Source organism: Aethalodelphis obliquidens, unplaced genomic scaffold (assembly GCF_003676395.1).
Source record: "Aethalodelphis obliquidens isolate GAN/ISIS:26980383/991018 unplaced genomic scaffold, ASM367639v1 scaffold18, whole genome shotgun sequence".
Lineage (NCBI taxonomy): Eukaryota > Metazoa > Chordata > Mammalia > Artiodactyla > Delphinidae > Aethalodelphis > Aethalodelphis obliquidens.
This window is the reverse complement of record NW_020837962.1, coordinates 11,516,279-11,542,308: the sequence shown is the minus strand read 5'-3', so window position 1 is coordinate 11,542,308 and position 26,030 is coordinate 11,516,279. Positions and strand designations below refer to the sequence as shown.

The 26,030-nt window shown below is 49.0% G+C and overlaps 2 protein-coding genes across 4 annotated transcripts in view; both read left to right on the top strand.

Moving 5' to 3' along the window:
- Nucleotides 1–13,606, top strand: part of LOC113626610 (ATP-binding cassette sub-family A member 17-like) — a 77,842-nt gene extending 64,236 nt beyond the window's left edge. Inside the window, 8 exon segments of the mRNA XM_027118365.1 lie at nucleotides 2,370–2,532; nucleotides 10,019–10,402; nucleotides 11,624–11,716; nucleotides 11,718–11,780; nucleotides 12,032–12,222; nucleotides 12,355–12,428; nucleotides 12,895–13,172; nucleotides 13,516–13,606. Coding sequence (XP_026974166.1) covers nucleotides 2,370–2,532; nucleotides 10,019–10,402; nucleotides 11,624–11,716; nucleotides 11,718–11,780; nucleotides 12,032–12,222; nucleotides 12,355–12,428; nucleotides 12,895–13,172; nucleotides 13,516–13,606 — 1,337 coding nt within the window.
- A 3,099-nt stretch (nucleotides 13,607–16,705) lies between these two features.
- The window catches only part of CCNF (cyclin F), a 19,513-nt gene continuing 10,188 nt past the window's right edge, over nucleotides 16,706–26,030 (top strand). For 2 of the 3 annotated variants that reach the window (XM_027117752.1, XM_027117751.1), the window contains exons 1-9: nucleotides 16,706–16,794; nucleotides 17,880–18,034; nucleotides 19,078–19,184; nucleotides 20,127–20,194; nucleotides 21,542–21,735; nucleotides 22,161–22,214; nucleotides 22,871–22,975; nucleotides 23,270–23,347; nucleotides 25,721–25,872. In XM_027117752.1, the coding sequence (XP_026973553.1) occupies nucleotides 16,779–16,794; nucleotides 17,880–18,034; nucleotides 19,078–19,184; nucleotides 20,127–20,194; nucleotides 21,542–21,735; nucleotides 22,161–22,214; nucleotides 22,871–22,975; nucleotides 23,270–23,347; nucleotides 25,721–25,872 (929 nt within the window). In that variant the 5' untranslated portion in view covers nucleotides 16,706–16,778. The remainder of the gene's footprint in view (nucleotides 16,795–17,879; nucleotides 18,035–19,077; nucleotides 19,185–20,126; nucleotides 20,195–21,541; nucleotides 21,736–22,160; nucleotides 22,215–22,870; nucleotides 22,976–23,269; nucleotides 23,348–25,720; nucleotides 25,873–26,030) is intronic. The other variant, XM_027117753.1, reaches the window with a different exon arrangement.

Here is a 26,030-nt window from a genome sequence, read left to right as displayed (position 1 = left end):
ATGGATGGTTTGTGACCTCTCCTCAGTCTTCAACAAGCTTTGGAGTAGGATCCGCAGAGAAGGAAGGAAGGAAGGAAAACAAGCAGAAGTTGTAAATATCTGTTCCTTTGATTACACGTATTGTTGGTGAACTGATTCTGGTTAGGGTGAGCTTGGGGCATGGGGTTGTCCCCTCTCAGATTTCAACAACTCCGTCTCTTAGGGGCCCGAAGATTTTCGCTGAACAGGGGAAGGTCTGGGAGGAGACCGTGGCTGACTGTTCATTCCCAGTCTGGGCTCATGAGCCTTGCTTAGTGGTTAAGTCTTTCTCTCTACCCCACACAGGAGCTGCACTGCTGATGTTCTGGTAGTTTTCCCATCTCCCCTCTACCTCAGTCTCCAGGTTAGATTTCCAAATTTAGAATTCTAAAGAGAAAAAATGAGGAGGACGTGACCCACTGTGTCTCCTTCCCAGAGCCATGTCTGCCACCTTTGCAGCTGTACTGCTGAGGCATGGTCTCCTTGGATGCAGCTGTCTGGTCACCAGAGCCATGACTCTGGGGCCTCAGCGACAGTGTGGAGCCACGACTTCTGAGTTGTGCCCCAAACTGCACCTCCAGCCGCATGGGTGGACCCTGGCTCTGATGCTCAGTTTCTGAGTCCTGGCCCAGGAAATGTTGGTCTGGAGACGTCATATCCAAGTTCACCTCACCATACATCACAGTAGCCTCCACTGACAGGAATTTCACAGATTGACACCCAAAAGCTGTACTACTCTCTAAATCCAAGCCCTGAGAGTAGAGTTCATTTTTTATATGAAGAGTTTATTCAGCCTCTCTTCAGGGAATCTGTAAGTCACACGTCCACAGGCTCTCTCCCTTGGACTACCCACTGGTTTAGAGCTGGTGGTGTGACTAGTCATGAAGTCTGAAATTAGAGCTCTAATCCCACCCAGTTATTTCCCCTTTTTGTTCGTGAGGATATTTTGTGGTTTGTGAAGGGTGGCGGCTAGTAGCACGTGTAGTTATCAGGGATAAGCACGAAGTGGCCTGTTGGGTGGGTGAGGGCTTGATTACATTTGTGGACTGTAAACATGGCCCCACTGCTGGCTCATGACCCAAGCAGCACATTATGAGTTAATCCTCTTACAAATTAATTAGCTTATGAGTAGCATATTTATTTTGCAGAGCAGTTGTGTTTATTTGTTGTAAATAAACATTTAAAATATTTTAAATATAACACAGTTTATTTATAACCCCGTTTGGCATTTCTTCACTTTTCAATATAACATGAACCTAAAAACTTGGCTTCCCAAACCTCTAAGAGACCCCAGTTTCTGTATATTTATTTTATAACCAGCCAGTTTACTGACCTCTCTTTTATTTCTTTTTTTTAAATGAAGTATAGTTGATTTACAATATTGTGTTAATTTCTGCTGTACAGCAATGTGATTCAGTTATACACATATATACATTCTTTTCCATTATGCTTTATCATAGGATATTGAATAGAGTTCCCTGTGCTATACAGTAGGACCTTGTTGTTTATCTATCCTATGCGTAATAGCTTACATCTGCTAATCCCAGCCTCCCACTCCACTCCATCCCTCCCCCAACCCCCTCCCCCTTGGCAACCACATGTCTGTTCTCTATGTCTGCGAGTCTATTCTGTTCTCTCTTTTTTTTTTGGCTGCAAGGCTTTTGGGATCTTAGTTCCCCGACCAGGGATCAAACCCGTGTCCCCTGCATTGGAAGTGTGGAGTCCTAACCACTGGACCACCAGGAAGTTCCCTCTCTTTTATTTCTAATAGCTCTTTGATTGATTCTTGTGGCTTTTCTAGGTACATGATAATGTACAGCATTTGCAAATAATGATGGTTTTGGCTTTACAAACTGTACAGGCAGGAACTGTGTTCTTACCTACCTGTAAGATGACACTCAAATAACTCCAAACCTGGCCCACCAGACCCTCCTGTCTGGCCCTAACTCATTTGTAAACCTCCAGCCTTCAAATCCACTGCTTCCACAGGTGCATCCCATTCTGCAGCCACGTTCTTGCTGGTTTTCTCAAACACACCAAGCTCTTTCTGATTTGTCTGCATAAACCATAGGAATAGAAGTAAAATGACAGGTTCAGGAAGCACTGCAAAATAAAAATACTTATGGCTTGGAGGTTGAATGACTACAGGGGAAGAGGGAACACTGGGAGTCAGGGAGAACCTGATTCCGGTCTTGGGCCTGGCAGTGTGACGTGCAGAGACAGATATAGCAACAGATAGAGATAACAGATCCTTTACACAGGATAAAAGGCACAGTGGGTTCAGAGAGTTGCTAGGGGATGTTCCCTTTTCTTCCTGAAAGAAGAGTTAATATTTTCTATTCCCCTCACAGATCTAGGCTACACAAAAGTCTCAGAGTCTTTGGATCACACATTTCTACCGCTTCCAGGCCACTGCCTGGGGATGGCTTTCTCCAACTTATATTATAACTTTGAACTACAGAAGTTTTGCAATGCCAAGAGCCTGAACCAGACTGAGTGCAATCAAGTTTGTGAGTATTGCAAACAGAATTTGTTAATTACATTTTTTTATTGAGATATAATTCATAGAAAATTCACCCTTTTAAAGTATACAATTCATTGGCTTTTGGTATATTCACAAGGTTGTACAACCATCATCACCATCTAATTCTAGAACATTTTCGTCACCTGAAAAAAAGAAATACCCCATCCATTAACAGTCACTTCCCATTCCCTTTTCCCCCAAGCATCTGACAACCAATAATCTACTTTCTGTCTCTATGGATTTGCCTGTTCTGGACATTTCATGTAAATGGAATCATATACTATGTGACCTTCTGTATCAGGCTTCTTTCACTTACAACAATGTTTTTGAGGTTCATCCAGGTTTTGGTGTGCGTCGCTACTTTGTTCCTTCTTATGGCTGAATGATATTCCATTGCATAGATAGACTACAATTTGTTTATCCATTCATCAGTTGATGGACATTTGGGTTGTCTCTACATTTTGGCTATTATGAATAATGCTGCTGTGAACATTCACGTACAAGTTTCTGTTTGAACATGTTTTCAGTTATCTTGAGTATATACCTAGGAGTGGGTTTGCTGGGTCTTATGGTGACTCTATTTAGCTTTTTCAGGAACCACCAAACTATTTTCACAGTGGCTGCACCATTTTACATTTCACTAGCAATGTGTGAGGGTTCCAATTTATCCACATCCTTTCAACACCTTTTAAAATTAATTATTTTCTTAAATTGTGGAAAAATATATACGAAGTTTACCATTTTAACCATTTTTACGTGTACAGTTCGGTGGCATTAAGTACATTCACATTGTTGTGCAACCATCATAAACATTATCTCCAGAACTTTTTTCAACTTGCAAAACTGAAACTCTGAATCCATGAAACACTAACTCCCCATCTCCCTCCCCCCAGCCCCTGGCAGCTATCATTCCACTTTCCATCTCTATGAGTTTGACTACTCTAGGTACCTCATATGAAACATTTTAATTCCTTTCTCATTTCCTTTTGGGTATATTCTATAGCTATTTTCTTTGTGGTTACCATGGGAATTACATTTAACATCCTAAAGTTATAACATTCTAATTTGAATTTATATCAGTTTAACTTCAAAAACATATAAAAACTGCTCCTATACAGCCCCTAAAAACCCCCTCCTGATATTTACACCCTTGAGTAGTCCCCTCCCAGATTGTACCAGGGTTGGTCTGTGTGACTGACAGAATACTGTAGAAGAGATGGCATGTCACTTCTGAGATTGGGTTATGAAAGACACTGCAGCTTATGTTTTGAGTACACTCTCCCCTTCACATCACTCACTCTGGGGGAAGCTAGTTGGCCATGTCATGAAGACAGGGGACTTCCCTGGTGGTCCAGTGGTTAAGAATCTGCCTTGTGCCACAACTACTGAGCCCATGCCACAACTATGGAGAGAAGCCTGCACACCGCAAGGAAAGATCCCATGTGCTGCAACTAAGACCTGACACAGCCAAAAAAGAAAATAAATAAATATTTAAAGAAAAAAGAAGACACTCAGGCAGCCCTGTGGATTATAAAAAATAGTCAATAGAAGACAATAAGTGCGAGAGAAAAAGAAACAAAGAACACATGGGACAAGTAGGTAGCCCTAATAAGATGGTAGATTTAAATTCAAATATATTAATAATTGCATTATATATAAATGGACTAAAGACTCCAATTAAAAGATTAAGATTGTTAGAGAAGATAGGTTAAACACAGAGTTACCATATGACCCAGCAATTTCACTCCTAGGTATATATCCAAGAGAACTGAAAAGTTACATTCACACAAAAATTTGTACATGAATGTTTATAGCAGCATTTTTCACAGTAGCCAAAAGGTGGAATCAGCCCAAATGTCCACCAACAAACAGATGAATGGATAAAAAAAATGTGATCTATCCCTGCAATAGGATATTATTCAACCATAAAAAGGGGACTTCCCTGGTGGTGCAGTGGTTAAGAATCTGCCTGCCAATGCAGGGGACACGGGTTCGAGCCCTGGTCCAGGAAGCTCCCACATGCCATGGAGCAACTAAGCCCCTGTGCCACAACTACTGAGCCTGCACTCTAGAGCCCACGAGCCACAACTACTGAGCCTGTGTGCCACAACTACTGAAGCCCGCATGCCTAGAGCCCGTGCTCCACAACAAGAGAAGCCACCACAATGAGAAGCCTGCACACCATAACAAAGAGTAGCCCCCACTTGCCACAGCTAGAGAAAGCTTGTGCGCAGCAATGAAGACTCAACACAGCCAAAAATAAATTAATTAATTTAAAAAAACATAAAAAGGAAAGCACTGACACACACTACAATATGGATGGACCTTAAATACATGATGCTAAGTGAAAGAAGCAAGTCACGAAAGGCCACAGATTGTGTGATTCTGTTTGTATGGAATATCCAGAACAGGAAATCTGTGGAGACAGTAAGTAGACTAGTGGGGAAAGTGGGCAGTAACTGTTCATGAATTTGAAGTTGCTCTGCGGAGGAGTGATGAAATGCTGTAAAGTTGATTGTGATCATGGACCACCACTGTGACTACATTAAAAACCATTGAACTGAACACATCTGATGGGTGATTGTGGTAAATGGATGAATTGTATGGTATGCTAATTATATCTCAATAAGCTGTTGTAAAAAAGAAAGAAGGAATGAACAAATGAACAAACAAAGGAATAAAAGACAAAACAAGACAGGTCAAGGGCAGATGGTCGTGGAGAGACCCTCCCACTGGCATAATTGTCATCAATCATCCATCCAACAGACATTTACTGAAGCTCACAGACAAGAAAGTATGAACCTACTCCATAAACTCAAATGATAAGAAGTGCTACATTTCTTTGTATTATTTAAAATCAAGTGGCATCTGCCTATAAGACCTTCATCCTGCCTGGCTGGCAAGAAATTGGATTTCAGTCTCCCTGGAACACATCTGCACATCACCTCCTGGCAATTTGTGAAAATTCATAGTTGGAAATATAGAATTTAAATACAGTTAAACCTGCTCCTCCACTTCTCCATTTTCTCCTAGAAATCTCACATGGATTAATCTCATCAGCAAACTCTAACAGAGCTATATCCTTGCTCTCTTCCTTTGTGAGCCTTCTGCTTATCACCCTTTATCTGTACAAATATTTTTTAATTTTATTTATTTATTTTTTTTGCGGTACATGGGCCTCCCACTGTTGTGGCCTCTCCCGTTGCAGAGCACAGGCTCTGGACGCGCAGGCTCAGCGGCCATGGCTCACGGGCCCAGCCGCTCCGCGGCATGTGGGATCTTCCTGGACCGGGGCATGAACCCGCGTCCCCTGCATCAGCAGGCGGACTCTCAACCACTGCGCCACCAGGGAAGCCCCTGTACAAATATTTTTAAGCATTCTTTCACATTTCCTAAAATACATTCTTACCAGAATCTGCTAGTATTCTAAAAATCAGCAGTGACTTCTGAGAGTCCACATGCATTTCTGTCAGAGTTACTCACTCAGAATCATTCGGCTCCACTGTGGGATTGTCATTGGTCCATGGTGCCACCATGCTCTGAGCAGGGCTCCTTGGCCATCCCAGATGAGCCACCATGGCAACAGGCTTACTGCAAACTCAGGTGTGTAAGAAACATCACATTTCTTCATTTTCTTTGCATCAAATGATAACATTTTCAAGCCTTCTATCCCAAAATTTGTTCATGAAATAGAAAGCCTATATAGACCAAAACTGGAGGTAAAATTGAAATAATGATTAAAGATCTACCCCTTCTTAAAAGAGTCTAGGCTAAAAGGGATTGATGGGCAAGTATACCAACCACCACCAAACAGTTATTTCCTTCTTGTATAACCGCTTCAGAAGCATAGGCGAGAAGACAGAGCGCTACCCAATCTTAAGCGAAAAACCAAAGACAGTATCCAACATGAGCCATAGGCCAATTTCATACAGGAACATAAATACCCTAAATAAGATATTAACAATACAAATTCAGCAGTATATTGAAAGAATAAAAATTACAATCATCACGTTTATTCCAGAAATGTAAGTAAGGTTTAACAGTAGGAAATCCACCAATGTAAAGCACTACCTTCACAGATGAAAGGAGAAAAATATTTATCAATAGAAGCTGAAAAAGCATTTAATAAAAACTCAGTACCCACTCATGATTTTTTTTTTTTTTTTTTTTTTTTTTGTGGTACGCGGGCCTCTCAGTTGTGGCCTCTCCCGTTGCAGAGCACAGGCTCCGGACATGCAGGCTCAGCGGCCATGGCTCACGGGCTTAGTTGCTCCACGGCATGTGGGATCTTCCCGGACCAGGGCACAAACCCGTTTCCCCTGCATCGGCAGGCAGACTCTCAACCACTGGGCCACCAGGGAAGCCCTGATTTTTTTTTTAACTTTTAGCAAACTGTCTTGAGAAAAAAGAACAGAGCTGGAGATATCATGTTCCCTGTCTTCAGACTATACTACAAAGCTCCAATAATCAAAACTGTATGGTACTGGCATAAAAACAGACACATAGATCAATGGAACAGAATAGAGAGCCCAGAAATAAACCCATGCGCTTATGGTCAACTAATCTACAACAAAGGAGGCAAGAATACATAACAGAGAAAAAACAGTCTCTTCAATAAGGTGCTGGAAAAACTGTAAAAGAATGTGTAAAAGAGTGAAATTAGAACATTTTCAGATACAAACTGCTATACATAAAATAGATAAATAACAATGTCCTACTGTATAGCATAGGAAACTATATTCAACATCTTATAATAAACCACAATGGAAAAGAAGATGAAAAAGAATATATATGTATAACTGAATCACTTTGCTGTATACCAGAAACTAACACAAGATTGTAAATCAACTATACTTCAGTAAAAAACTAAAAAAGAAATTAGAACACCATGGTTTTCTCACACCATTTACAAAAATAAACTCAAAATGGATTAAAGATAAAATGTAAGAGCAGAAACCATAAAACTCCTAGAAGAGAACATAGAACACTCTTTGACATAAATCATAGCAGTATCTTTTTTGAATCTGTCTCCTACGGCAAGGGAAACAAAAGGAAAAATAAACAAATGGGACCTGATTAAACTCAAAAACTTTTGCTCAGCAGAGGAAGCCATCAACAAAATGAAAAGGCAACCTACTGAATGGGAGAAAATATTTGCAAGTGTTATGACTGATAAGGAGTTAATATCCAAAATATATAAAGAGCTCATACAACTCAATATCAAAAAAAGAAACAACCTGATTAAAAAATGGGCAGAAGGGAATTCCCTGGATGTCGAGTGGTTAGGACTCCGCGTTTTCACTGCCAAGGACGCAGGTTCAATCCCTGGTTGGAGAAGTAAGATACCACAAGCCATGCAGTACAGCCAAAAAAAAAAAAAAAAAAAATAGTGGGCAGAAGACCTGAATAAGCATTTTTCCAAAGAAGACACGCAGATGGCCAACAGGCACGTGAGAAGATACTCAACATCACTAGGCATCAGAGATATGCATATCAAAACCACAATGAGCTATCTCCTCACACCTGTCAGAATGGCTATCATCAAAAAGTCTACAAATAACAGATGATAGTGAGGATGTGGAGAAAAGGAAACCGTCACCTACTGTTGGTGGGAATGTAAATTGGTGCAGCCACTGTGGAAAACGGTAAGGAGGTTCCTCAAAAAACTAAAAACAGAACTACCATATGATCCAGCAATTCCACGTCTGGGTATATATCCAAAGAAAACTAAAACACTAATTCTAAAAGATACATGCTCCCCAATGTTCATAGTAGCATTGTTTACAATAGCCAAGATATGGAGGCAACCTAAGTGTCCATCAACAGATGAATGGATAAGGAAGATGTGGTATGTATGTGTGTGTGTATATATATATATAAACAAAGCAATATTACTCAGCCATAAAAAAGAATGAAATTCTGCCATTTGCAACAACATGGATGGACCTAGAAAGTATTATGCTTAGTGAAATAAGTCAGACACAGAAAGACAAACACTGTATGTTATCACTTATATGTGGAATCTAAAAAATAAAACGAATGTATATAACAAAACAGAAACAGACTCACAGACGTAGAGAACAAATTAGTGGTTACCAGTGGGGAGGGGCAAGATGGGGGGGATTAAGAGATACAAACGACCATGTATAAAATAAATAAGCAACAAGCATATATTGTACAGCACAGGGAAATACAGCCTTTTTTTGTAATAAATGGAGGAAAATCTATAAAACTATTGAATCACTATGTTGTACACCTGAAACTAATATTATAAATCAACTATACTTCAATAAAAAAAATTTTTTAGCAAAGTAGAAATAGAAGAAACATTAGGTTAAAATCAGTTGATAAAGGCAATCAGAAATCTTTATATTTAATACTGAAATATCTGAAGCATCTTCATTCAAGTCATCTGCGTTTTTCTTCTCAGCAGTTCCCTCCAGACTAGTGACATCTGTCTTCAGGGGAAGCCCCAGTCTGGGAATCCAAAGCCCTGTCTTGGGCTTCCCTGGTGGCGCAGTGGTTGAGAGTTCGCCTGCCAATGCAGGGGACATGGGTTCGTGCCCCGGTCCGGGAAGATCCCACATGCCGCGGAGCAGCTGGGCCCATGAGCCATGGCCGTTGAGCCTGCGCGTCCGGAGCCTGTGCTCTGCAACGGGAGAGGCCACAACAGTGAGAGGCCCGCGTACCGCAAAAAAAAAAAAAAAAAAAGCCCTGTCTTTAGTTGGGTGATGCAAATGTTCTTCCCTAAGCAGACATTCCAGGTGATTTTCTGATTTGCACCCCGTCATGGTCTCCCCACACGCCACCCCCAGATGGCAGAGCCCAGAGCTGTCCAGCTGCTTTAAAGGGAGGAGGAAAGGAGAAGGAAGAACACTGATTATCTTTCAAAAATGGTATCATACTATTGTCATCTTCTATTCCAGGGGAGCTCTTGAACATGGGCACAAATCAGGGTGGTTTGCTGCAAGTTCATAACGGCAAAAACTTGGAAATATCACATATGTGCCTGAATCTTTTATAAACAGCCAACTCAAATCTAGAAATGTTTCCTGGATGACTAAGTAGTAGTTAAACTGAGCTGGAGTAGGTTTGTATTTACTGACCAAGGAAGATCTTTAAGACGTAATGGCGAGTTAAAAAAGCAAGTTGCAGAATGGTAGATAAAGGATGATACTGTTTGCAACACAGTTGGTCCCCTATGGGGAGCACCCAGCCATGCAAAAGTTTGGAAGTGCACCCCCATGTGACTGCACTGCCCGGGGCGTGCCCTGCCAAGAGACTCCAGCAGCCTTACAAAGAAAATCTATTCGTGGGTTACATGTCTAATAGAAAATGTGTTTAAAGGGGAAATAATAAAGCGTCTTCTGCTGACCATATACTTGGAAGGTGACAAGAGGTAGGGAGCACTGGGCACTGAGGTTTCCTGCCAGGCAGGCAGGAAATAAGCACTCCAGCCCCACATGCACCCTCCAGAATTGGGGTTCACGCCACCAGCAAGTGCTGCATCCAGACTCCTGAACGTCACTGTTGGACCTTGGCACCCCATGGCACATATCTGTTCATGTGGCACACGTGGGGGTGCACAGGACAGAGGCAGGGTCCAGGCCCCTGCCCAATTGGCAGCTTTCCTTCTGACACGCCTACCCCTTGGGCTGTGTTCCAACCCCAGGTGAGGCAGTGGATCGGCTACTCTCCCCAGTTTGATGTCCTGCTGGACCACATGACGGACAAGGAGACACTGGTCATGTACGCCCAGCTCCGGGGCATCCCCAAGCTCCACATCAGTGCCTGTGTGGACCAAATTCTTGATGATTTACTCATGTACACGTATGCCGACAACCTGGTGAAGACCTACAGGTGAGACTTGGGGCTCCCTCGGCCCTTCCCCCTCCGGTAATAAGATGTGTTGTGGTTCTTCTCAGTGCTGAGGGGTAGGGCAAGGCGTGTCAGCTCCGTGCTTGGGGTAGTTTTGTGGTCCATGCCACTGCGTGGATTTTTGGGAAGATGGCCTCCCTCCCCTGTAAGAATGGGTCAATGGCCTGGGCTGCCCCAAGGCACAGCTTCCTCTTGGCCCCAGGCAGTTATGTGGCTGAGGACGGGCTGATGCACCATTGGTATTATTCTTCCTGTCGCTTCACAAAGGGCTTCTGATTTCTGGTAGACTTGCATTTCAAGCACACACTACCTTATCCCGCTCTGTATGAGGCATCTGAGCTGTTGTTCTGCTGAGAAGCCTGGGGGATTCCTCAGTCTTATGTTGCCAATGATCCTAACCCAACTCCAGTTAGCTTAAACAAAGCAAGGCCACACATGTCCGGAATCCCAGGCCACCCCTCGAGTTGTGCACAGCGCCCCTGCAGGCTGGCAGCAGTACCCCACTCCCGGGACAGGGAAGTCAGAGGCGGTTAGATGGTGTTGCTCTGTCTCTTTCTTCTGTTGACTTCGGTTTCAAGCATGTTTTTGTGTTTCCTTGCATCTGATGATGATTAAATGAGTTAACACCTGGGATGTTTAGAACAGTGCCTTGTACATTGTAAATGCTATGTGTTCATTAAATAAAGTTAGCTAAAACGGCCGTATGGGGCTTCCCTGGTGGCGCAGTGGTTGAGAGTCCGCCTGCTGATGCAGGGGACACGGGTTCGTGCCCCGGTCCGGGAAGATCCCACATGCCGCGGAGCGGCTCGGCCCGTGAGCCATGGCCGCTGAGCCTGCGCGTCCGGAGCCTGTGCTCCGCAATGGGAGAGGCCACAACAGTGAGAGGCCCACGTACCGCAAAAAAAAAAAAAAAAAAAAAAAGGCCCTATGCTCTTATCCCCCTAACATCCATAGAGACCCTCAAATGAGATTCATGGACCATGTGCTCACCCTGGACCTATCCCTGTGTCCAGGGAAATGGTTTAGATGCTGAGTGGACAGCCAAGTCACAGTGCACCCCTGAGGGAGGGTGGTGGGCCATATTACTGAATGCCCCACCGTGGGGCGTGAGCACTTTCTTAATAGAGAAGAAAAAAGTGGGGAGGATTGTACTACTGGAAACTTAAGATTGCCAGTCACCCAACTTCTCCCCCTCTGCCCCAGCGGTGGCAACAAGTGGAAGCTGAGCACTGGCACTGCCTTGCTTGGAGAGCCCACAGTCATCTTCCTGGACGAGCCGTCCACTGGCATGGACCCCGCTCTGGGGCACCGTTGCGAGGGCCTGCAAGTCTGGCAAGGCCATTGTCATCACCTCCCACAGGTAAAGCCAGGACCGGGGCTGAGGGAGGGGTGGGCCAGGAGGGGCTGGGTGGAGAGAAGACCTGTCAGCATCTGGTAAGAGTCTGTGAGGAGAGTCCCCAGGCTCTACCATGTGGGCCACACCCTGAGCATGGGAATCAGGAACAGCCTGATCTGGGCATCAACACCTTCCTATCTGCACAAGCCTTTGACGTGGATGGTGGGCATCAGCATCTCCCAGCCGTTTGTCAGGCCTCCACTCCCTCTCCCCAGCATGGAGGACTGTGAGGCCTTGTGCACCCGGCTGGCCATCATGGTGCAGGGTCAGTTCAAGTGCCTGGGCAGCCCACAGCACCTCAAGAGCAAGTTTGGCAGTGGCTACTCCCTACGGGCCAAGATCTGGAGCGACAGGCAGCAGGAGGCCCTGGAAGAGTTCAAGGCATTCGTGGACCTGACCTTCCCAGGTATGTGCTGCTGTGCAGAGGTCATCTGTGCATCTGTCCATCCCTGACCCCTGGGACGAGGGCCACGATTCCAGGGGCCTGGGCCGCCCTCCCCTGGCCATCCAGCCCGGCCCTCAGGGGGACACTGTGCAGGCAGTGTCCTGGAAGATGAGCACCAAGGGATGGTCCATTACTACCTGCCTGGCAATGACCTCAGCTGGGTGAAGGTGAGCACATACCTGGGCATCAGAGGGAGCACACCTCTGATGTCACCCACTTTCTGGTGTTCTCTCTTTCGGGTGGAAGTCTTATTCAGTGCTGCTGCAACATTCACATGGATTTCATAGAAAATAAGAATGTTTGAGTTGGAAGGGACCTCGGATGTCAGCTCCCCCCCGCCCCCTCATTTCACAGAGAGGTGAGCGGACCCAGAGAGGGGACACCATATGCCCAGGGTCACACAGCAATCCAGGGACCCAGCTGGGGCCTCTGCCTTCTGGCACCACTCACAGCCAGGGTCCCTTTCCCTAAAATCACAGAGAGCTCAATTCTGTAGGACTGACTTCTTGAGAGGTGGTCTGGGAGCAGCTGAGAGAGGGATGGGCCTTTGGGGGGCTTTGTAACAACCCCAAAGACCCTTCCTCTCCCCTTCCCTGTGCCCATCATCTATAGCGGCTTCCTCGTTTCCCACAGGTGTTTGGCATTTTGGAGCAAGCCAAGAAAAAGTACATGTTGGAAGACTACTCAGTCAACCAGATCTCTCTGGAGGACATCTTCCTGAGCTTCACCTGCCCTGTGCCCCCCAACCAAGGGGAAAACAAACAAGCGAAGGCAGAACCTGCAGGCCCCTTGTTACCCTTTCCACCTCTCTCTCCACCTTCTTCCCAGCCTCCCTCCCTGCCTCCCTCCCAACCTCCCTCCCAGCCTCCCTCTCCACCTCTCACTCCACCTCCCACTCCATCTTCCTCCCAGCCTTTCTCCCAGCTTTCCTCCCAGCCTCCCTCCTGGTCTTCCTCCTGGCTCCCTCCCAGCCTCCCTCACCACTTCCCTCAAAGGCTGTCTTGCTGTAATAAAGAGTTCCCAGTGCCAGGTTAGCCCAGGTGCACACAGCCTGCCATGGGCTGCAAGGGTTACAGAGGCAACTTGAGGACCCAGTGAGCTCAGCTTGAGGGTGGAGGGGTGGGGGCAGCTCTCTACCAGATTTAGGCCACTCACCTTAGAGGCCTGATGGAGGACCCAGGTGCATTTCTGTGGAAAAGGATCCCCTCAAGTCCCACCTGGGTGGCTTTCAGCCTCACTGAGACCTGGCCATAGAAGCAGCCTCAGAGGAACAACACCTGCCATGTCCTGTCAGGAGTATGGAGGCCTGGGGGTGACCATGGTTGTAATGATGCTGTACTTCTGAAGGTAGGAGGAGAGAAGAGATTGACAAGTTTGCAAACTTAAAGCACCATTTTTCAATATTTGGATTTGTGGGGCTCCATTTGTTCTCTGCCCTGGCCCACGCGAATGTTAGGGGTGAGCCTGTATATGGCCCTCCGTCAACCCATGACATGGACATGATTATTATCCCATTGCCCAGAAGAGTAAGCTGAGACTTAAGAGATATCCGGCAACTTTCCGTGGTCAACAGATGGTAGAGCCAGGATTCAACTCAGGCAGAAGTTCTCAAAGTGGAGTCTGACCAGAAGCATCCACATCATCCAGAAACTTGTTAGAAATGCAGATTCTTAGGCCCCACCCCAAACCCATTGAATCAGAAGTCTGGGGGGTGAGGACCAGCAATCTGTGTTAACAGGTGCTTCTGATGCAGCTCAGGCATGAGAAGAACTAAGCTAAGCCTGTGAGCTCAGACCATCCGGCCTGAGTGCAGATGGGTGTGGCCGTGTACCTTTGTCATGAGGGCTCTCCTCCGAGAAGTGCCCTGCCCAATAGCCTTTCTCCCTGCAGCATGGTCACACCCGCCCCTCTACAAAGCCCCATTCGGCTTCTCCTTTGCAGGTAGTTCTCTCCCTCCCTTCTCAGCTCAGCTCTGGGAAAGTGGTGTCTACCATCCCTGCCCACACTCCCTACCTCCCCTCACCACTCACCAAAAGTACAGTGTTGTCACATGCCTGGCTGCCACACCCACTCCATCCATTTTTCCTGTGACTTCTCTGAGGCATCTCAGTGTCCCCTGCCCCCTTCTCCCCACTGCACCAGGCCCCCCATGGCCCCTCATCTGCCTCCTCTGTAGGCTCCTCTTCCTTTCTCTCCGAGTGGGGGATGCCTCAGGCTCCCAGCCTGCTTCACTTTTCCTTACTCTCCCCTCTGCACCCTGCTACCCTTGAGTTTCTTTCTCATTCACCCCAGGCCTTCAACTGCCATCTTATTCCAGTCAGGAACTTGCCTGAGCTCCCAAAAATCTACTCTTCCAGTGAGTTCTCTCACCTTCCTGAAGCCCAATGGGAAATGGGCTCTTCTCACACCTTCTGGGAGTGGCTCATCACCCCTCTGAGCCCAGGGGCTCTTACTGCCAGGGCAGTGGGTGGGGGTGACGGATGGCATGGCTGCAGCAGAGCCAAGAGAAGAACGCCTATTTCCTGATAAACAAGAAAACTTTACCTCTGAATAAATAAAAAGAGTGGTAAGGGGCTTCCCTGGTGGCGCAGTGGTTGAGAGTCTGCCTGCCGATGCAGGGGATACGGATTCGTGCCCCGGTTCGGGAAGATCCCACATGCCGCGGAGCAGCTGGGCCCGTGAGCCATGGCCGCTGAGCCTGCGCGTCCGGAGCCTGTGCTCCGCAACGGGAGAGGCCACAACAGTGAGAGGCCCGCGTACCGTAAAAAAAAAAAAAAAGAGTGGTAAGGACATAGGAGCAAGATAGAGGACAACTGAGAGACTGGTCAGGGTGCCACTTGGACTCCACAGACACGCAGCGTCACAGGGGAGCGAGAGCGTGACTTACTCACTCACTGGTGAAGCCAATGCCACCAAAATCTAACACAGAGAGTGTACCTCTGCCCTGGGGAGACCAGCAACAAAGAAAGTAACAGTGCAGGGGGAGGACAACAAAGTACCAAACTGGGAAACAGTAACCAATGGAAACAAAGGTGAGGTGAAGAAGACTGAAAACCCTTAGGGGTCCTGTGGATTCTCCTGTCCTCTGGTGTGGGAACGTGGGGCATCTGGGGAGCAAGTTCCAAGCTTGCTCTGCTCTACCCACTCCTCTTCCCATGAACATCACCCCTGCCCCTCCTCCACCCCCAGCTTCCAAGGCCTCATATCCCATGCTGTGGTCATCCGTTCGTCTCCTGCTCCAGACTGGCATGGAGCCTTGGCACCATGGCTCCTCTGTGTGTTCGGCTGCTGAGCACAGACCAAGTACCCTGAAGGGGTTCAGCGAGTATAAGTGGTAGCGGGACAGAGTGCTGTCTGAGGCTGTGGGGAAATGGGGGAGGAGAGTCTTGACCCAGATTCCCCGGCTTCTCCAGGAAAAGCCACTCTGTCCTCTTCCATCAAACACTTCTCCCAGGAGACTGCATTTCTTTCCTTGTCCGAAGGTCTCATGAAAGAGGTGGGATGTGAGCTGGTTGCAGAAAGACAGACTGGGTGGGCACTGCCTAATACCTGAGTAAACAGAACGCTCAGCTGTGGCTGAAAGCAGCCAGTAAAGCAAGCAGGTGTGCACTTCTATTTTAGTTAGGCTCCCAGGTGACCACGAGGAGACATTGGGGACTGACAAGGGACGATATCTAGTCCAAGTGAGAAGGTGAGGGCTTGCCCTGGGCAGGGATGGAGGAGGGGTCCAGGGTGAGCCACGTTTCAAGGGAGGAAGGAGTCAAACGTGTTGGATGAGTCAATGAAGATTTCGAGCACCAGGTCTCTGGACTCCACTTTCTGCATTACGATCTATGCCAACAGCGACTCGGCCACCGAACCAGGGGTCTCCTCGCCTGAAGCAAGGGCTGGAAGAAGGGCGTGCGGCCTCGGGGTGCGGGTCGGAAAGGTCAGGGCCAGCCTCGGTGAGGCGCAGCCCGCGGGTGCCGGCTAGCCTGCGTCCCCGCAGGTAGAAGACCACGTCGGGGTCCCCGCTCCGAGACCCCGGGCTCGGAGGCGCGGCCGGTCCGCTCAGACCTTCACTGACAAACCATTGCACGCCGTGGCCTCCGGTCGCCAGGACCTCTTGCCGCCGAGTCAACCACAAGGCCTAAGCCCAGAACAGGCCAGGTCCACGCGGGCCGGAGAGGATTCAGAGACACTGCTGCAGCCAGGCCCGGAGCCACGCTCCTTAGGGACACCCGCCAGGGCCGGGGAGGCGGGGCGGCCGCGCAAGCTCTACCAATCAACAGCCGGCGTTCGAATTCGCATCCTGGCGCGGCCAATCGCGAGCGTCCGAGCCCGAGTGGGGGGGGAGGGGGCGGGGCCCGGCCGAACAGTGGCGCGCGCCCCCCCGGGCGGGCCAATGAGAGCGCCTGGTGCATTTGAAAACTCCGGCGGGCGGCGGGCGGGTCTGCGCCTGCGTGGGGAGTCGCGCTCTGGGCCGGCAGGCGGCACTGGCAGAGATACCGGCGACAGCAGCTACGGCAGCCACGGTTATGGGGAGCGGAGGCGGTGAGCGCTGGGCGCGGGGGCGGCGGGGCGGCCTCGAGACTGAGCAGGGCTGGCTCGAGCCCTTCGGCCCGGGGTGCGTGTCTTCCCGGCGGCGCCCGCTCGGCGCGTGGTTTAAATGCCCGGGAGCGCCCTGCTCCGCGTGAAAGCGGTGAAAGCGGCGCGCGGGGTCTGCCACCTGTCGAGGGCCGTGAGCGCAGCTCAGGTTTCCGTGGTTATTATCGTGGCTGTCCTAGAGCAAGGGGATGAGGAAAATGCGGTAAAACGCAGGGATCGGTCGCCCTGCGTGTACGCTTGGCTTTCGCAGCATGTTAATTGATGATGGGAAGACCCAGGTGAAGAGCGAGGGGAGGGGGGCAGGAAGAAGCCCTGAGGAGGGAGTCGTGCGGGTGGGAGAGCAGCCACCTCCTGTCGGGACTGGAGGAAGGAACGGATGGGAAACCAGGTGAATTGTAGGTGATGGGCTCCTCCTGCCTCAAGCTTCTCTGTCGTCTGCTTAGAGTCAGCAAAGACTTGCTGAAGTTGAAGTTAGAAGGACCTCCTGTGGGGAGAGAGGACACTGAGACTGGCTGGGCAGCTCTGACATCCGCAGAGCTGGGACAGGCCTGGCCTCCAAGTCCACCTTTGGCTTCTCTGCAGGGTGGACCCTCCTAGTTTGGACTTGAAAACCAGACTGTTCAAGTCCATAGATCCTTATTAACATTATGCATTTTAGTCCTGTGTGCAGATAGAAGCAAAGAGATCAGTAAGGGTCAAGGCGCCTCCCTGAGAGTGAAATGCAAGGCTAACCATCATCAGCGTTGGCTGCTTTTTCCCCCTTCCTGGTTGTCATCTGTGCTCTGGATCAGAAGGTTTCCCAATAGCCAGGTTACATGATTACTACTCACCATCAACGTTTATTGAATATTTGAATGAATGATGATGTCTTCTGTACCACTACTGCTCCTTTATTTAATATTTGTTTAAGACTGTAAATATGGCTGGGGCAGAGGACAGTAACTGTTAAATCATGTTCAGATGTAACTTTTCATATCAGCACAACTCGTTTCCAACACATCACTTAGACCATTCTGATTTTTTTTCTTAAGTGATCCACTGTAGGTGTGCCAAGTGTTTCTGTTATCCTACAAAGCGGAGAATAAGAAGGAGACCCCGAAACCTAACGATCTTGAGTCTCCCTGAAGATGTGCTCTTTCATATCCTGAAATGGCTTTCTGTTGGAGACATCCTCGCTGTCCGAGCTGTAAGTTGTCAGATGAAAATAGTGTCAGGCTTGGCATCATTGGTTATATTGTACCATGAAGCCTTCGTGTGTTAAATGTCAGAACAAAAACTTTGGCTACAAATGAAGGTAGAGGAAACAATGGTGATATTGGTAATAGATGCCTAAGGTTGTTCTGATTGCAGGAAAGCTAAAACATAGGACAGCAAGGTTTGAGTCTGCTCATTGTAATGTTTATTTTGACAGAGAAAATACCCTTTTATGGCAGTGAAATTTGCCTCCCTCAAGAAATAAGATAGCATTAAGAAGAAAAATAGTATGTTCTTGAGGACAAAGCCCATGTAATATTCAGCACTGAAAGAGACTCTGCGAGTTATTTTGCAGATTTCGGAACTGAAGCCTCACTTTGAGGGATTTAACCAAGGGCATACAGCAAATTAGTGGGGGAACACCAGTAAGAACCCACTTCTCTGACTCCCAAACCTGCCTCCATTGCGTTCATAATATCCATGGGTGCTGAATTTCCAATGGCAGTGGAAGCTTTAGCACTTAAAATGCTCACCTGTGCTCAGGGCCCCCTGCCTGGGTACTTCCTGCTATCACCCAGGACAGAAGTCCTACCTGAGGCTGCTGTCATGTGTTTCAGTCTCTTCTGAGAGCCCCTATTGACCTGCAGGCCCCAGCTCTGCTCCCACTAGCAAGACCCTAAGTAAAGGAGCTCAAAACAGATTTCTGACCTACCTGTTCCCATTAGAGTTGATTTCCCTGATCCTTGCAGGTATTATAGCATTATATCCCCTTTCTCAGCCTAGGTGCTTATTCCCCCTTCCAGGACCACTGTCCCCATCTTTAGAGCCACAGAGAAAGTTGTTTCTGGGCTCTTTTCTCTATTCAAAGCAATTGTTAGTTACTTTGATACACAGAGGCTGGGCCTTTACTGCTAGGGTGGGGAGGGAAACAGGAGACCCTACATCTGTCTACACCCTGTCTTCAAGAGCTCCAGAAGCAGGCTTCTGGGAGGTCCCTTGATTAACCACCACTCCCCCTCTTCCATTGTTCTTCAGGTGCACTCTCACCTGAAGTACCTGGTGGATAACCATGCCAGCGTGTGGGCATGTGCCAGCTTCCAGGAGCTGTGGCCTTCTCCAAAGAACCTGAAGCTCTTTGAAAGGTATCTCTGCACCCTGAGAAGAGCGTGGCTTTCTCCTACCTTTGGGCCTCCCTGCTATGCCAGTCTGTGTCTCAAGGCCTGACCTGGGAATGATTTTCCTCTTGCTTGTTGCTCCCGCCAACACCTTATCCCCCAGGGAGTGACTGAGGGCTGTCGACCTCACCCATCGAGTCACACAACTACCAGCACAGTCATGGGTCATCCACACCACCAGCACGGGCCTGACTCTCATTAGTCACAGCAGTGCTTCTGAAGGGTCCACTTGAGCTGTGACCCATTGTGTGTGACTCAGATGCAGGTCACCTGCATGTGGAAACTTTCCTCAGCCCTCTTCTTTTGGTCAGAACAATGCGATTTGAATCCTATTACATTATACTCATTGGCTGATCCCACCTCCCCGGCCGGGGTTGGGACCTAGAGGAAGGGCCGGAGGGGCTGCAAGCTGCAGTATGCCAGTGGTCACAGGCAGGCTGCCTGAGACATAGTCCACCAACCACACAATTTACCCTTTTAAAGTGTACAACTCAATGGTTTTTAGTATGCTCACAGAGTTGTGCAATCATCAACACTATCTAACTTTAGGACATTCTCATGACCCCCAAATGAAGCCCCATAACCATTAGCAGTCACTCCCTATTTTCCCTATAGTAACACAGACCCTATGCAGCCACTAATCTGCTTTCTGTCTTTATGGATTTGCCTTTTCTGGACATTTCATATGAGTGGAATCATACAACACGTGGCCTTTTGTGTCTGTCTTCTTTCACAAGTGTGTTTTCCAGGCTCATCCATGTTGTAGCATGTCGTGGATAATTAATATTTAGCTGCATTGCCAAAAATATTTTCTGTTCAGAAAATAAGTACTGTAGTTTTAAGTGCTGTGGTGGAACATAACCTTTATGGAATAAAATCATGTGATGTTTCATGTTCTTAATGTTCTAGGGCTGCCGAAAAAGGGAATTTTGAAGCTGCTGTGAAGCTGGGCATAGCCTACCTCTACAATGAAGGCCGTAAGTCCTCGAGGGGCTGGTGCTGGGGCTGGCCTCACCCCACTTGGTACTGACATTTTAGAACAAGCACGAGGGACTTCCCTGGTGGTCCAGTGGTTAAGACTCTGTGCTTCCACTGCAGGGGGCGCAGGTTAGATCCCTGGTTGGAAAACTAAGATCCCGCATGCTGTGTGGTGTAGCCAAAAACAAAAAACCTAATAGAACAAGCATGAGCTCTTGCCCGTGTCAGCAGTTTAGTCGCTGTTCTTGCTGTGTCTGGCTGTGTACCGTCCCCACTGGGGAACTTGTGCCAGAGGTGTCCTGCTCAGGGACCCATGGATGAAGTTTGATTTTGTAGTTTGGGGGAGTTGCCTCTTTGTTTAATGAACCATTAATTTCGGTTGACAACGAGTGACTCTGAGCAGAGACTCAGAATGGGGGCTACTCAGGCAAGCCAGCCCTCCCTGGCTGCCTAGTTAACACCACAGCCCATGCGTAGACCCCAGCTTCTCTCCTTGGCCACAGCTCATCTGAGGAACCTGGGGCAGTGGTCAAAGCATGCCTGATGCCAAGTGTCAGTAACACAGGGAGCCAAGGCTCCAAGTGGGAGGCAAGTACAAACAGGTCAAAGCCAGCCTGGTACCTAGATTCCTTCACCCCTAAGGGGCAGGTGCTCCTCGAAAGAACCTGGTGCGGCCCTCTCTCCCAATTCCTGCCTGTCTGCTGAGCACACTAAGGAGCAAGCCTGCAGTTCATCCTGTCCCACCTCCCAAGATGCATAAAGACTTGGGTATAGTCGCCATTTTTCTGCTTCTAAAAGACCTGGCGTCTTACTGAGAGGTCACCCTGGTCACAGCTGGTTGACAGGACTGTTGGACCTGCAGACGATGAGCAATCCTGCGCCCACCCTCCTGTCAGATGGCTTTGCCCAGACAAGATTCACACACCACTCAGCTCACCTGTCTAATGTATACAGTCCAGTGGTTTGGGTATCTTCACAGAGTCGTGCAGCCATCACCACTCAATTTGGAGCCATCATCTCATTACCCCACAAAGAAAACCCCTACCCGTTAACAGGGGTCTGAGCAGCAGTTCCCCACAGGAGGGAGGGTGGGCATCTGATGCCTCCACGTGGGGGGGACCTTCCCAGATCTTCGGAATCCAGGCCGCTGGTAGGGGCCGCAGGGCACTTGGTTCATAAAACATGGGAAGAAAAGGGAGGAGCCCCCATCCCAGCTCTTCTGTCCTAAGACACCAGCAACTTCACGTTGTAGCGGCTTAAGGCTTTAAACTTTCCAAAAAGGCTGGGGAACTTCCTACACCCCTCCTCCAGAGACATCCCGGGCTGTGTTCTGTCCGTCTCTTCAGTGTCTGTGTCTGATGAGGCCCGGGCGGAAGTGAACGGGCTGAAGGCCTCTCGCTTCTTCAGTCTCACGGAGCGCCTGAATGTGGGCGCCGCGCCCTTCATCTGGCTCTTCATCCGCCCACCTTGGTCGGTGTCCGGAAGCTGCTGCAAGGCAGTGGTTCACGAGAGCCTCAGGATGGAGTGCCAGCTGCAGAAAGTGAGTCCTGGCAAGGGGTGCAAGTAGGGCAGGCCGTGCTGGGCGGGCTGAGCCCCGTAGGGTCCCGGGAGGTGAGAAAACTTTGAGGGGAGATGCTGTGGACCATGTAAAGTCAGGGACCCGAGAGCAGTGGAGGCATAGAAAACTGTGTGGATGTGGGAGCATCTGCTAATGACTAGCAGGAGAGGAGGCCTCGGAGCCAGGGTCAGGGGAATCAGGTGAGGGGCTGGGCTGCAGACGGGTCAACTGCTGGAAAGGCAGGACTGAGACTCTGTGAAGCAGTTGGCGGAGGCCTGGAATCAGGGAGCGGTCCTCTGCACAGAGGGGCTGGGCAGGGAGCAAGGAGGACCCGCACACGGAGGGACAGTCCCCGGGAAGTTCTGTCCGCTGACAGTCACCCCTCCTCCTCCACCTCCTTCCTCTAGACTCACAGAGCGTCCATACTGCACTGCTTGGGGAGAGTGCTGAGTCTTTTTGAGGTGAGTCCCCTCCACCATCCCACGGGGCCCTGCGTTGTTTGGCGTCCTGGCCCGGGTGAGCACACAGGGCACAGCGGGTCTGCATTTTTGTGCTGCTCGCCTTTCTGGCAGCTTCAAGCACCAAGAATCAGGAACTGCGTGAAAGGCAGCAGAAGGGGGCTTCCGGGGTTCAAAGCCAAGATGAGCCCTGTCTGTGAGGCTGTGTGGAGCCAGGAAGAGTGTCTGAGCGGGACAGGACCCCGGGTCTATTTGTCTCACGGCTCTGCTACTGGCGGCTCCCTGCCACTACTCACGCAGACTTCTCTACTTAGTGAGCCTTGTGATTCGGGAACCCCGTCTGCAGCAGTCTTGGGGGAGGTGGTGGCTCCTGGTGCTAGGTGCTCTGACAGCAGCAGGGAGGGACACTTAGTATGAGCGAGGAGCTGGAAGACCTTGGGAAACCCTCCCCCATCACCGTCCGGGCAGTGCCGGGAGCCGAGTCCAGCACAAACCTCGTGCAGGAGGAAGCAGGGCCTGAGGGCAGAACTCATGGGCTTGCCTTCACGAGTTGGTTGTCAAATCATGTATCTTCAGAGTTGTTTTTACTCTAATGTAGTTAACTCATTTTATTAAAGATGAGAACAGTATATGTGGTTACTTAGAGGTACTTATTCTAGGATGAAGAGAAACAGAAGCAGGCCCGGGACCTGTTTGAAGAGTCTGCTAATCAGGGGTGTTTGACCAGCTCGTACCTCCTCTGGGAAAGTGACAGAAAGATGGATGTGAGTGGGCCTAGGTCTGGGGAAAGAATGGATTATGTTGGCCAAAGACACAATCTCCAGAGTAGCCCGTGGACAAGGTTCTGCCACCGCAGCCGGGGTCGCTACTGGTCATGGGGCTGCTTTCAGCACTGCCCCTGAAACGACCACCACCATTTGGGGGATAAAGGGCTGGGAAGAAAGCACAGCTGGGGACCCTCTGGAGGTGTCAGGGGGAACATTTAAGAAGACTGTGGGTTGGTTGAGTTTCTCCAGAGATATGGCCATGTAAGGGCATGGTGACTCTCCCATTGACAGATGTCAGATCCCGGACGATGCCTCCACAGCTTCCGGAAACTCAGGGACTTTGCTGCCAAAGGCTGCTGGGAAGCACAGGTGAGCTGGGAGCTGGCCTTTGTCCTGACGCCTCCTCTCGTGGGGACCGTGGGGGCAACACTGCCAGGTTCCCACCCAGGACGAAGTAAGAGTGGCCCAGGGTTTGGAACTGAATCTAAGGGAGTTCAGCTCTAGGGTGTGCGGGGAGGAGAGCCCAGAAGCGCTTTCCTCACCTCTGCCAGTTCCATCTAAGACAGCCAGCCACTTAATTTCTAAGTGCTGTGGACTACATCTGCATCAAAATTTATACAGCTCCCTAAAGTTGGCCTGTAGGGAAAGCATCTTGGCTACAGAACTTAGAGCTCCTTAGAGCAGATGGGTGTGTGGAATGCTGTCCTCTTCTCATTATCTGACCTGCTCACCAGGTTGTCCAGTGTTGGAACCAGGACATCAGGGGTCTGTAGTTGGCGTTCTCCAGACACTCTCCCTGTGCAGCTGTAAAGAAGTCATTATTTTAAGATAAATCAAAGAAAGTCCCCCTTTGCCAAGCTGGTAGACACTTGCTCTTGTCACCCCACCAAGTTGGGGGTTGAGAGTCATCTGCCCTTAAAAGCTAGAGAAGAAATCACAGAGGGATGGCCCGCCTGACACATCACAGGACGTTGTAATGTTTATGTCCAAAAAGGCACTTAACAAGTTTACAAGAAATACAACAATGAACAATGTGGTTCTAGTTCAAGCTCAGGCTAATCAATAAGAATAGTAAGGCCCTGTAGAAGTTCACAGAGCCTCAGCGTACTCAAAAAAGAGGAAATAAATACAAGCAGTCAAAATACGGAGCAGGTTTGACCTCTCTGCTAGTCAAAAAGGCACACGTTTAAAGAGATCGTGCCTGATCACACTAGCAAATCATATACACGTAGTCTTTGTGTTTTTGAGTGGATAGCTAGGAACTTCTGAAAATACAGTTCGGCTTTTTTTTATTGTTTTTTTTTTTTGGCTGTGTTGGGTCTTTGTTGCTGGGCACAGGCTTTCTCTAGTTGAGGCAAGCGGGGGCTACTCTTTGTTGCGGTGCGCGGGCTTCTCAGTGTCGTGGCTTCTCTTGTTGCAGAACACACGCTCTAGAGTGCAGGCTCAGTAGTTGTGGCACACAGGCTTAGTTGCTCCACGGCATGTGGGATCTTCCCAGGCCAGGGATCGAACCCGTTTCCCCTGCATTGGCAGGCGGATTCTTAACCACTGCACCACCAGGGAAGCCCTGAAAATATACATTTTTAATGATAGCAGTTTTTGCCGGCAAACAGGTGATAAAATAGTGTTCCTAAAAAAAAAAAAAGTACAGGAAAGGGCTTCCCTTGTGGCGCAGTGGTTGAGAGTTCGCCTGCCGATGCAGGGGACGCGGGGTTGTGTCCTGGTCCGGGAAGATCCCACATGCTGCGGAGCAGCTGGGCCCATGAGCCGTGGCCGCTGAGCCTGCGCGTTCGGAGCCTGTGCTTCGCAACGGGAGAGGCCACAACAGTGAGAGGCCCGCGTACTGCAAAAAAAAAAAAATAGTGTTCCTATTAGTGTGTGTGAAAATGCGCGCAGGAATTTCAGAAAGCCCCTGGGCACAGGTAGCGCCTGTGGGTCGACTGCGTGAGCAGAAGGTGCACAAGACTGCACAAAGGTGACCCTCAATGTGACAAAACCAACAGAAACCCCCTCAAAGGAAGAACAAGGAAAACACGCTTACAGAAGTCTCCTATCGCAAAGAACCACGTTAATCGTTAGGCAGGCAAAGAAAAGGTAACATGTGTGTTCCGTGATCACAAATGCACATGCACACTGCTACAAGTGCATAGAAAACTCTGGAAGGAAATACGTAGAGATGGTCAACAGTAACCACTGAGGGCTTGGAGGGCCCCGGCGGGTCCTGAGCAAGGTGCTCGTGCATCTCATTCAATCCTCACGGCATCTGCCGAAGCAGCTGCTGTTGTGCCATTTGGTGAAAAGGGAAACTGAGGTGCAGTGAAGCCTCCAGTTCGCCTGTGGTCACACATAGACCCAGGTCTTAAAGCCGGGTCATTCGAGCCCCCAGCCAGCTCTCAGCCACTGTGCTACGTGGCCTCCCCCAGAGCATCAGCTTTCACTAGGGAGCGGTGAGCAGAAACAAACTTAATTTAAAAGAAAATGCTGGCAGAAGACTGGAATTGGCCGTGGAGCTGTGCCGGGCAGGAAGTCAACTGATATCCCATTATGCACCTTTTGTACCTTTTAAAATGTTCTATCGTGATATATTATTTATTTCCAAAAGATTAAAATCTTGGCCCTCCTGGTTTCAGAAGGCTTAGAAGGTTTAAGTGGGCCAGTGTATGTACAGGCAGAATCCTCCTCGCGTTCAGAAGCAGAAACCTCAAAACCCCTTGCTCATCCCTCGAGTCTTTTCGTCCTCAGCTGTCTCTAGCCAAAGCCTGTGCACACGGAAACCAGCTCGGACTGGAAGCGAAAGCCTCCAACGAGATAGTCTGCCAGCTGTTCCAGGCCTCCCACGCTGTCAGTAAGCAGAGGGTCTTCTCTGTGCAGAAGGGACTCAATGACACAATGAGGTGAGGGGTCCGAGGCAGAGCGACAGCCGTCTCCGCATGACAGGGTCTGTCTGTTGTTTCAGCTGAGCCTCCTGTCACAGGGCCCCTGCGTCATCAACCCCACTGGGATCCACGTGTGTGTGTGTGTGTGTGTGTGTGTGTGTGTGTGTGTGTGTGTG